At 50.7% G+C, this 12,021-nt stretch overlaps 1 protein-coding gene across 1 annotated transcript in view; it reads left to right on the plus strand.

Annotated features, from left to right (window-relative positions):
* Window positions 1–712: 712 nt before the first annotated feature.
* Window positions 713–12,021, plus strand: part of zeb1b (zinc finger E-box binding homeobox 1b) — a 42,682-nt gene continuing 31,373 nt past the window's right edge. Inside the window, exon 1 of the mRNA XM_068709556.1 lies at window positions 713–810. Coding sequence (XP_068565657.1) covers window positions 753–810 — 58 coding nt within the window. The 5' untranslated portion in view covers window positions 713–752. The remainder of the gene's footprint in view (window positions 811–12,021) is intronic.

Raw genomic sequence — 12,021 nt, forward strand, 5'->3', positions numbered from 1 at the left:
ACACACACACACACACACACACACACACACACACAGGCTCTGTTCTGTCTGCTGCATTTCTAACCTACTGTGCTACACAAGCGCGCACACACACACACACACACACACACACACACACACACACGCATGGCGTAAACAACAGGTCGGTAGGTCAAAGCTGGGTAGCAAAATGACATACTTGAAGGTGCTTATAATAAGATAATGTGCAGCGATTATGTCACAGAATAATTAATCGTCAACCAATTACGTGTGTGTGTGTGTGTGTGTGTGTGTGTGTGTGTGTGTGCGTGTGTGTGTGTGTGTGTGTGTGTGTGTGTGTAAGAGAAATACATTGTAAAATACAGCACACCTTTTTTTCTTTTTCTTAAAAATAATTTATAAAAGAGAGACAGTCATGTTATAGTTGATGTAAACTACCATACAGACGAACCACTATCACCTTTACCTTTTTACTTACCGCTGTAACAGGAGAGCTCGTGCCGTTAGCACATGACACATCAGTACAACGCAGAGCAGGTACGGCGCGCGTGCACTCATCCCTCTCACTTCCAGTACTCACCATGAAACGGTATTGGCAGCGTGGGTCGGGGAGGTGCGGGAAGGTGATGTCGTAAAGCTGAGTGTCGTAAACCAGGTGCGGAGAAGGGGAGGTGAAGGGGAGGGAGGGAGGTGGAGGGAAGGGGGGGGGGGGGGGGAGAGGGGGTGAGAGAGGAGGTGACTCTCCGGCAGCATTTAGACACAGCGAAAGGATCATGGCGGATGGCCCCAGGTGTAAGCGCAGAAAGCAGGCGAACCCGAGGAGGAACAACGGTGAGTTGAGCGACTTCCGACGCGGAGCTTTTCTTTCGGGGGGACGGCGCGGAGGCTGTTCCGTCTCCCGGTAATTTCGGCGAAAAGTTTGGCAGCCCACGAGTCCGGTTTTTTAGTGACTGAAAGTGCTGGGAAGTAGCAAGTGAGCGCTGTATTGCAGCCCTATGTGGTGTACCGTTATACCTGGGTCGCGTCTCTCCCTCCGCCTAGCGGTCCGCTGCACTGGAGACCGTTATACGCACCTCACCCTGTTATGAGTGGACCCGCTTTTTGTGTGCACTTAAATGACTTCTTTACTCGTTTTAAACACACTTTGACCCGCCGTACACACTCTGTGTTCATTGATTTTGTTTCATTCTGTCGAGTTTTGTTGGAGCCCACCGCTGAACTCGGACCTGTTTCTGCGGGGAAACGGCGCTACCTGATTGTTATTGCGGACCTCGACAGACGGGTTGTCTTTTTTTTTTTTACAGTTTGGGTTTATTATGTGTAGCTTTGCTTTTGTCAAACACGTCGCGTTCATCTGGAATGTGTTTGAAGCAGAGCGAACGCAACTGTTTGGTTCTTTCTTTCTTTCTTTCGCTCACTCGGAGCAGGTAGCGGCAGGACACTGTTGCTGCACCGCACGGGCGGCGGACAAAACGCAATTCTGCCCGCTGTGTGCTTCTAATTAGCTTCATATCATCGACGACACCGTGATGTATTAAAGGCAGAAGAACAGCGCGTTGTTGTGCTGAAAGCACGCTTTTTAAAGACAGGGCTCTTATTTCTTCGTCCTCCAACTTATTGCAGTTTTTAGTTCGCGGATCACGTCGTTCACTGTTTGATGTTTTTAAACACCGGTGTTCGGTAGCGAAGTAACGGCAGAAAGAAAAGCTCAGCAGCAGCGACACGGTTGGGGCAACGAGAGGTTCCGGAGAACGAGGGATATCTCACGCGCTGTTTGTGTGAGCAGGGCGAGCGCAGCCCATATAAGGACAGCGGATCCTCTCTGTAGTCGCGAGCTGGAATCCTAATTCTTGTACGACCTGGGGTGGGGGGGACCTTTAAACACACTCGGGTTTCTTTCTTGCTTATTTCAATACAGCCTGTGAGCTATACAATACAAGTGGACACATTACCAGCTCTGCGGGGTTTCACCCACCTTTGCGGTGTCGGAACAGTGTTCATGTGGTTACAAAGTAGCCTACTGGCTCTCTACGGATACTTTGTCACTGTATCCTCGTGTAGCTCTTATCCACCTACGTGTTCATTTAGCTGAATGTCAAAGACTTTTGCGAGTTGTTAACGTCTTTTCCCCGTGTATTTACGTCGTGGTGCGGTTGTGATTGAACCACGGTCCTTTCTATTTTGAATTATTGTATTCCTCTGGGTTAGGCTTCTCCTTGTTGCGGCTCTGACTGTTGTCCATCTACTAGTCGCGCTCATGCGTTGTGCCACCCAGTGTAGCTTTGAGGAACTGGGCTCTAAAGCAGCACATTCACCGTTAATGTGGTCAAAACAAACATGGAGCCGCCGCGGACGGACTCGCTTCGTGGGCTGTTGTACTTTCTGCGGCGCTAACGACGGTCATTCGTGACGGCGAAGGCGACCCAAACGGTGTTTTCTCGCGCGGGGTTTGCTGGTGGTGTGAATTGTCTGTGGATACCCGAGGAGTGATGTGAAGAGAGGCATGATGTTGTTGTTGTTGTTGTTGTTGTTGTTGTTTTCGACGGGTGCTATCGGTGTTTCCCACTGTCATCTCGTTTCTTTATGGGGTGTGTTCAGCTATGCATTCCCTCCCCGGAGCGTTTGTGCAGTTTAATGCGTGCAAGGTGTGGACACACCTTAATAACGGTCCTGCTGTCTAGGTGTGGGCTTCTCTCCTCGTGGGAGAAAGAAAGGGAGTCTTATTTACTCAGGAGAGACTTTCTTTTTTTTTTAAATCTACCTGTCATTTGTTGCTTTTCCCCCTTTAATTAAGCCTGGTTTTATTAAATAATGACAGTCCTATTGATATTTAAAGTCGCCTCCTAAACCAAACAGATGTGTTCTCTGTTACTTTGCCTCATTTGCATTTGCTTCAAAGAGCCACTGAAGGTCTGCTTTTAAGTCCTCACTCCTGCCACCTCCTGACAAGACTGCAGAGCTGTCATGTAAATCAACATCTTTTGAAGGGAATTCCTCGGTATAGTTAGATTGCTGGTGTTGCATATTATACCTCTTGGTTTCTGTCACAATGTCACAACAACTTGGAATTTAGATATGGGCTGTTGTCTTTGCTGAAACCAAAGCATCAGTGGCTACTTCTTTCATAATACTAAATAGTTTCAATAGTCGTTGCTCGGCTCTTATAATTAAGCAAGCCCTCAAGTTGTGCCCAGCTTGTTATGGTCAGAGGCTTTGCCAGGTCCCCGGTGAGCAGGAGGGGGGTTTAGATCAAGGTGAGCCCCATTCCCCGCTGTAAACAGAGAGGTGTTAACAGCCCGCAGGACGACAGTGTTTGCAATCGGCGGGATACTACAGCTTCCTTTGTCGCTTCTCCCCAGCCTGCTCCCCTAAGGAATAGCAGCCGTTCCCTGCAACGGTAATTTAACACAGCAATTTGGAATAGAGGAATGCGCCCGGTGTTAACATTCTTTGCAAAAATAAACAGGGCCCGCGCTGGGACAGCTTTGCAACCGCGCTCGGGGAGCTGGGGATGATGTTTTTTCTGAGCGGTGTTACCGAGACTGCTTGACATGAGTGTGTGCATACAGGTAGCTAGGACTGCTGTTTATTTGACAATATCACACGGGTCATTTGTCTCATCCCCTAATCTGTCTTTCTCTCTTCTTTCTCCCTCCATTCCCTCTCTCTCTCTCTCTCTCTCCTATAAATATATATATAAATATATATATATATTATATATATATTAAATATATATATATATATATATATAAATATAAATATATATATATAATATAATATATATATATATATATTTCTGAGGCATTCTCTCACACACTTGCACCTTGATGAATCATCCATCAAATAGGGAAAATGAGGTTGTGGGCTTGGCGCTTGGCAACAACTTATGTGATGTTGAAGACCATGTTTATTGGCCTGGTAAAACTACACTTAAACTAAACTTAGTGCCCCTGGACTCGCTCACCCTGTCTCCACACTATTGAACACGAGCACATGCTGCACGTTTCTGTGAGAAAAATAAAACCAACCGATGGTTTAGCTCCAGTTTGTGAGGTGAACCGAGCCGCGGTGCTTTCGGGCCACAGCGGAGGCTCCCAGGAGGTGGGGATTGGCCCCGTGGCTCCACATGCCACTGAGGTGTTTTTAAAGACATCTGTTTACATTTAAAAGGTCCGCCCCTGTTGTGCGAAGAAGTTTAGCGGAGGAGGAAATTTTTCATTTACCTCGCTGCTTTTCACCAACTTCCTCGGCAGCTTCATTTAAAAGTGCCAAGTAAGAAGAGAACCCCCCCCCGTCCCCCCGTCCCCCCGTCCCACCACCCCCGCCTTAACTCCCTCTCCCCATCTCTCCCCCTCTCCCCTCCTCCCTTCCCAGAGCTTGTCCTTTATTTCGGGGGGTTAAGACACAGTAGCCAGGGGTGCTGTTGATTGCCCCCTGACCTAGGCACCCATGCGTGCCTGGAGTATGACTTCACTTTCCCCCCCCTGTGCCTTTGTGAGGCTTCCAGCATGTCCAATTGTGTTTGTGTTAAAGTCTGTTCAGTGAAAAGGGGAGAGAGGAGGAGGAAGAGGGGGGGCGTTGGAGCTGCAGCTTTTCCTCCGCTCCCCTCCGACTCTCCGTCCACTCCTCCCTGACCCCTTAAACCGTGGGCTCCATGTTCCCTGTGGAGCCGAGAGGGGAGGGAGGGAGGGAGGGAGGGAGGGAGGGGGGAGTGGGGGGATGGAGGGAGTTGGTGAGAAGTGACTGAGGTGACTAGAGAATTTTACAACAGGTGACATCTGAGGGGCTGTTGCTGGCAGATGAAAAGCATGACACGCATGGCAGCTGTCTCCCAGACATGGATTCTGGGGTCAAGACTCTAGGAGTATGTTTTGCACTTAAACCCCCAAATGAATCCATGCAGGTAAAGATCCCAACTATTTACTTGTCTGTTAATCATCTAGGGAAACAAAAAAAGTTGTGTTTGTGGCTCAACAGGTCCATCCGGGTGGGAAAAGGCCCGTCCTCATCTGACCATTCGGCAGAATTAAAATGATGTGATGTACGACCACACTCCCACCACTGTTAAGGCGGCTTAATGATTAGCTGCTCCCATGGAGGCTGAGAGCGTTAGCCCATAAAAAAGGTGCTCTCCCTCCGTAAAGCAGGAGTTTTAAACCCAGAGTCAGTTTCAGTAACCCCCTTAACTGCGCTTGGATGTGCTTTATTGGGGTTTGCGTGGCTGAATGCTTAAATGAACCATTGTGTGTTTGGGCTTTAGTGAGAAAGCCCGAGGAGAAAGAGCCTAGTTACCTTTGCAGTTTGCCTGCTCTACCTCATACACTTTCAGCGGCAGAAGAAAAGGCCCATTCAGCGGGCCCGGCATGGGGAGGGAGAGCCCTTTTCACACTCGGCTTGTGGGAAACTTCTCCTCCATACTGTGCATGCCATTTGCATATGACCCATTCTTTTCCCAAAGGTCCCCGCGAGGGAGGAATCTGCGGAACGTTCGCTGAATTCATCAAATCCCTCTCTCACACAGCCCTCTGGGCCCTCAAGAGTCTGCTTCGCAGCCCCCCGTTTGACATTTTTTTGCCTCGGAAGCGCAGCTTACGCTCGCGTCACGGTTGCTCGCTTTAACGTTAACGCCGACGCATCTCCCCGTGGCATTTCGTGCGCCGTGTACTCTGGAGTGGCGACGTGCTACCCAGCGTGCTATTTTTAATGTCAGGGTGAAGGCTTCATTTGGCACAGCCGGCAGGAGTTTCCCCCAAATCCCCCTGCAATGATGGGCCATGAGGGGGTCCATCTGCACGACAGGACAATGCGGCGGGGGCGGCACGCCTCGGAGGCTCCCTAACTGACACGGCCAGATTGTCCAACACTCTCCCTGAAAGGACACAAATATTGAGCTTGGGGGGGTAATGCTCAGTGAACTGTACAAAAACACAACCGTCACTCGGGTGCAAAATGCCCCCCTCCAAGAAGAGCAGCCCGGGCTGCCTCTCGCCAGCGTTGAAGATGATTTAGGCACCGCAGGAACCAGAACCGCACGCTGACGCGCTCGTTGTTGCCGAGTGAGAGTCGGGTTGGTCTGCAACCGCTCTGACAGCCTTGACCCCAGCGCACTGATACTGACACTGAAAGTGGTGGAGGCGAGTATTTGAGTATTTGTTGCCGTGCAATGTAGGGAGGAGAGCTCAGCTAAGTGTATCATGTAAGCCAACTGGGCAGAAAAGCCTCCCTCCAGACTCCAGAGCAGTGAGTCATGGGCAGACAGGTGCGCTCGCAAGAAGACTTCAACCTCACTAACTCTCAACTTCTCTTATAACCCTTTCTTTCACTTTAACCGTCCCTGGTTCCCCCCTCGGTCTCTCCCGCCTTCTCAGCCCCTCTCCACAAGTGTGGGTGGGTGAGAGGGGGATGGGGGGGGAGGTAATATTCTCCAGCAGTGTGTATACTTGAGGGAGAGATTACCTCTAAATTGCCGTCCTGGTGGAGGTAAATATTGTGCATGGCGTAGCCCAACGCCACCTGCTGATGTGTGTTTTTAATCACGTATTCGGTGGCTTCTCTTCAGGTCCACGGCGGGACCCTTTGGGTCTGTCTGCAGACCCTCTCTGTTTGACCCCCCCCCCACCATCCTCGCCACCACCTCCTCCTCCTTCCCCTTCCCGCCCATCTATCCCCTCCCTCGTGGTCCTCAGTGGAGCGGTTAATGAAAAAGACTGGACTGACACAATAGGCAGGAGGCGGGCCCGGTGAGGGGCTCTTACGCCAGCTTGTGTTTATGGCTAAAACTCATCGGGGCTAACCTCTGCTGTAGCTTCACTTCAGACCACCTGACTGTCTAGTCCATTTTAAATGGGCTTGACCTTACCACAGTCCCTCAGTGTCTCCCGTCTACAGGGATGAAATTAGATGACATCAGATGAGGAGTAATCCGCCGCCATGCTCTGTGCTTTGAACACAGCCTACGGCTGGCTCTCTGCCAGCCCGTTATGATGACCATATTGATTTTCCTCTCCGTAGCACACAGAACTGATAATGGCCCTCCTGAGGGGGTACACATTCATACTCGCATACTGATTCCAGTTGCACAGCCTGACTGTGACGTGACTGAGTCCGTGCATTGAGCTGGCTAGGCTAGGCTAGCCCTGTGACAGCTCCTACAGAAGAAAAAAACGCCTTAGTCACCTTGTTCGTTAGTCGGAGAGATGGCCGGCTGCTCTGTTGAACGTCAACATGGATACACATCCACACAGGATTAATGAGGGGAGAATGGCCAGCCGGAGAACAGGGGGTGGGGGGGCAGTAGAAGAGGGAGGCATAGAGCGTCCGCATCGCCCCATTTAACTCATGAGTGTTTTGTTGGGCTCCCCATGACCCCGCTAGTGTGACCTAACCGAAGCAGGCAGCACAGCCCAGACACACCCATTGACTGTTATAGGAGAAGAGATACAGTGTGTCTTTGTGAATGAAAAATACATGGAATAACCTTAAAAGCAGCTGGATGGAATTTACACCGTCTGTAGAGAGTTAAACGGAGCAAAACAAAGACAAATAGTAGTTTTCTGCACTGAGGGTAAACTCAGAAACGTACTGTATTTCCTAGCTATGTCCGGTCAGTTGTGTTTTTCTTAAAGTTTGGGTGCTGTTTCATGAAGTTCCTCCTTTAAGAGACTCAACAGAGCTGGCCCAGTTTGACAAATACCTCTTTATATACACTATATTTCATTGTAACGTCACTCCATATGTTTGTCACTTCTGCCACCTGTAGTGCCGCTATTCTTTCTACTAATCTTACATATTGCTGAAACACAAAGTTAGTCTCACATTCAACCTTTTGGATTTGACGTCCTGTACAGTGCAGTTAGATCTGGTCCATGTACGCTCTGACCCTCACCTGTGGCCGTGAGCGTTGGGTAGCGACTGAAAGAAATGAGATTGCGGATTCAAGAGGCAGAAATGAGCATTCTTCGTGGGGCGGCATGGCTCGGCCTTAGAGATAGGGCGAGGAGCCCGGATGACCGGAGGGAACTCCTTTGCGTCAAAGGAGCCAGCGTAGGTGGTTTGGGCATCTGATCAGGCCCGACTCGGCCTCGGATAAGTGGGAAGATGGCGGATGGACGTTGTCACTGTGACGTCGGCCAATGGTTTGTGGACTACGGTTTTAAATCCTCGAATTCAGCATTTTGTCCGGCAGCATCATGGTGTTTTGGAACGAAAAGGCGCCCTGTGATACGCGATCCGTAGTCTTTTGGAGCAAAGTATATAGCTGTTGTTTTTTGGTTTTACACTGGGTCTTTATGTCTCAAGCCAGTGACCTTTGACCTGTCTCAGCCAACCTGTGCTGGCTCACCGCTACGAGCGTCCAGATGTTTACAGTCAAAACACACCGTGGCCTCCCCCCCGAGCACGTGACACAAACACACGTGTGGGTGTCGTGTGTGTGTGTAGTGAAGGGAGTAGATACCCCCGTCACCCCGTAGCCAGGCGGCCATACATCTGTCTGCCTGCTCGCGCTGACAGGGCCCTCCCTCTCTCGTTACACCGCCGCCCGGCGCTTCTGCCCGCCAGTCAATTGAACCGCGGCCTTTAATTGATTGCGTTCGGGGTCGCACGACACTATCAATTAGTGCTTGCTCAGCACTTGTTTGTTTGTTTTGTCCCACTGTTCTGATCAACACAGCAACATCATTAGTTGTCTGTCCCGTTAGCTGCCAGGGCGCTAACAAAGCGCACGCTATTCTCCTCAACATCAGGTCCTTTTGTTAAGTCTCTCTTTCTCATGACGTCTCTCGCTCTTTGACTCCTTCTGGGGTCCTGTGCATTCTTCCTGTTTGTGGTCTCTCTCTCTCTCTCTCTCTCCCTCTCTCTCCCTCCACTCTGGCAGCTGCCTTGGCTCTGATTCTCCAACACCAGCAGGTGCTGTAGGCATGCAGCGATTCAGCTATACGGCATACTCATAAATAACACCTGACAAAAAGTACGAGAGAGCCAGAGCGAGGGAGAGAGACAGAGATTGAAAGTTTCCTCTGGCAGGAGAACAGGGTGTGGCTCACGGTCAAATGCCGGCCTTCTCAAGAAGGACATGTTCAGATAGAGAGAGCGAGAGAGCAGCGAGACAAAGGGTAGGAATGTGAGCGGGGGGTTTTTCGGCGTAAATGTGCGAACGCGTCGCCCGTGCTTGTGAGGTTCTCCTTCAATGCCAACTTTTCAATAAAGCGCTTTCATGCAAATTTCCCGTAAATGGATCTTTGTGAACACAAGGCCAGCTCTAAGTGACTGGTTAAGGAGGAAGTTGAATTTGAAGGAAGGGAGCGTTATCTTTTCTGTAATTAGGGTGTAAGAGCTTGGAACTACCTTAATTGTGCCCTAAAAGCAAATGAAGAGGTCAGGAAAGAATTATACGCACACTTTTATAATCATCCCCAGTAATGAACCAGCACTCGGAATAAATGAACCCATAAATCAGACCGTTAATGAACACGGCTCAGAACCAAACCGTCCCTTTTGTCATTTTGAGCTCTTCAAATCCACGCCAACGGCAGACACACATCCTGCCTCATCAGAAGCTATCGATCAGCCTCTCGGGGCGAAGGTTAGTTCTGTCGTCTTCTCTCGGCCTCACCGGGAACAAAACCAGGAAGTGTGCGAGAGATTACGGCCCAGGATGCGACCTGAAAGCCCTTTATCTCTGTGAAAACAAGAGGCTTCCTGCGAATCCTGCTCCCATCCAGGCCACCTAGCCCCCCCTCCTTCACCTACCCCCCCCCCCCCCCCCCCCCCCAGCACCTGTGGCAGCCTATTTCAGGCTCCTCATCAGGGGCTGCGGAGACCACAAACATGAAAGCCTGGGAAGCGAATCGCACACAGAGGGCAAAGAAAAACGCGTTAAAAAGATTTGGCTCTGTGCATTTAAGGGCGAGCCAGTAAAAGAAAGCCAGTTCTCTGTCTTCTTCTTCCTGCAGAGTAGCATGTACCGCCGGGACAGGAGAACGCTAACACAGTCACTGCTGAGCTGCACATGAAGAGCGAAGAGTTCCTGGACTCAGTATGACACATAGACCTAAAGGAGAGAAATAGCCCCGCTCTTATGAGGAAGTTCATGACATTCATCCGCCTGCTTCTTGTGCCTCTTTTGTTCAGCTTTTTAACGAAAAACAGTCAATCTTCTGAAAGACTCCACCTCTGATCTGGTATTTTTTGATGAGGAAAACAGTCACAATCGTGTTGCTCACTAACGTTGAGTTGTCTACCTAAAAACCTCAGCCATAGAAAAAGCTCTCCCTTCCTCCATTGAGTTGCCGCCACAGCTGGCAAGGGTGGTTTGTCTTGACAGTGTCCTGCGTTGAATTTCAATGATCGAACCCCCCTCCCGTCCTCCCCCGTCCTCCCCCATCCTCCCCCTGGTCTTATTATGCCATCGCTGCTAACTGGCTCCTATTCACCGCAGTGTCCTGACTTCCCAGAGGGGCCTAGATAACAAGGGCTATTCACTCTCTGAAAGGCCCGCCCCCTGCCAGCCTCGGCCTCTCCTTGTGTCGGCGCCAGGCCGCGCCGCGTCTCTCTCCTCGGCCGGTCCGCGCCAGCAGCAGCGGGCGCCGTGCCACCGATTTTCCTCTCTGCCCCCGCGCAGCACACTCTCAGAGAGATTAAAACTTCGACTTGGACCGCGGCGACTGATGAATGGCGTCCGCCTGATGCGGCGCATGAATGACAAGGGAAGGCCGGTGCTGCGCGCAAAAGAGGGAGCAGCTATCTGTAGGTGTGGTGTGATGTTACAAGCCAGGCCTGACTTCCTGTTGTTCTAGTCCATCAGGGTAGATCAGGGGGGGATGCTCCCATGAGACTACCCCGTGAGAGTCACATGGTCCGGCTGCAATGCATTTAAAGGCCATGGTTTTCTCTGTGCGTGAGTGTGTGTGTGTGTGTGTGTGTGTGGCTCAGTGTGTTGAGCGTGGTTTGGGAGTGCATTCCCAGCCTCCACCTGAATTCTGACCCGAGTGTGAACTGTCTCTCCCTGGCTCTTCTCTCCTTTTTTAGTTTTTTCTCTTCATTTTCTGCCCTTCCCTCCCCGCTTCCTCCCAATCAACAGATCTCAGAGGAAAACCACACATCTCCCCAGGGTGCCTCTCTCTATCTCTCCCGACCAGATGTTTAAAAAGCTGTTTGTTTGTTTATCCAGCGGAAGTCGCTTTGATTGATGCCTACCGTAAAGCGGGGCCTGCACGCACACCGACGCACATTCCTCTAGTGTTACAGGCAAGCATCTTAAAAGAGAGCGTCGTATAAATCGGAGTTGAAATGATTGCAGGCGTCGTCGTGAACGTCGGCGAGGCGAGACCATTGGTAAGCGGGGGGGGGGGCAGTGTGCCTTGGATTGTAATGGCCCTCCCGTCCAGCCCGCCCCCGTCATCCCCTGACTCGCCTGCTAATTTAGAGCAGTGACCTTCTAATCGAACAGGCTGTCTGATAAATCTCTGAATCAGGACAGCCGTCCGGCGGGGCGTGGCGGTGACACAGCGTCTAGACGGGCGAGAGGTGACCAGACGATCCCCGTGCGAAGGAATCTCAGCTCCCCGCCACTCTCGCGCGTTTTAGCCAAATTCGTTCCACCTGAGCGTCTCAGGGGTCAAGTCCTCCGCGGGACGGGAGAGTTTCTAAAGTACACCCTCAGAAATACCATCAGAGTTGATTGAAGCGTGCATTATGGCAACAAAGTAGCGGGCTTGTATTTGGGTCAGGCTTTATCCAGCCCTCTTCTTAGGAAAAAGGCCCGGGGCTGAATTCCACCTAATAATAATTGTATTGCCCTGTGACAGATAACATGGATGTAAAGTGTTTACTGTTGATGGCGAGGCTATTGAACCCAGCCACGCTCTTTCCCCGCTTGTCCTTGGGGAGCTTATCCCTCAGGCAGGGCTGGTCGTGTTTTCATTAAAACCCAGGTTTAAATGGACCAGGTCCTCTGATCGACAAGCAGATTAACCAACTAATAAAACATACATCACGATATATATATATATATATATATATAGGAGGGGCCCCCTCTGAGAC

Source organism: Cebidichthys violaceus, unplaced genomic scaffold (genome assembly GCF_023349555.1).
Source record: "Cebidichthys violaceus isolate CVI_PGR_0920_01 unplaced genomic scaffold, fCebVio1.0.p SCAF_15, whole genome shotgun sequence".
Classification (NCBI taxonomy): domain Eukaryota; kingdom Metazoa; phylum Chordata; class Actinopteri; order Perciformes; family Stichaeidae; genus Cebidichthys; species Cebidichthys violaceus.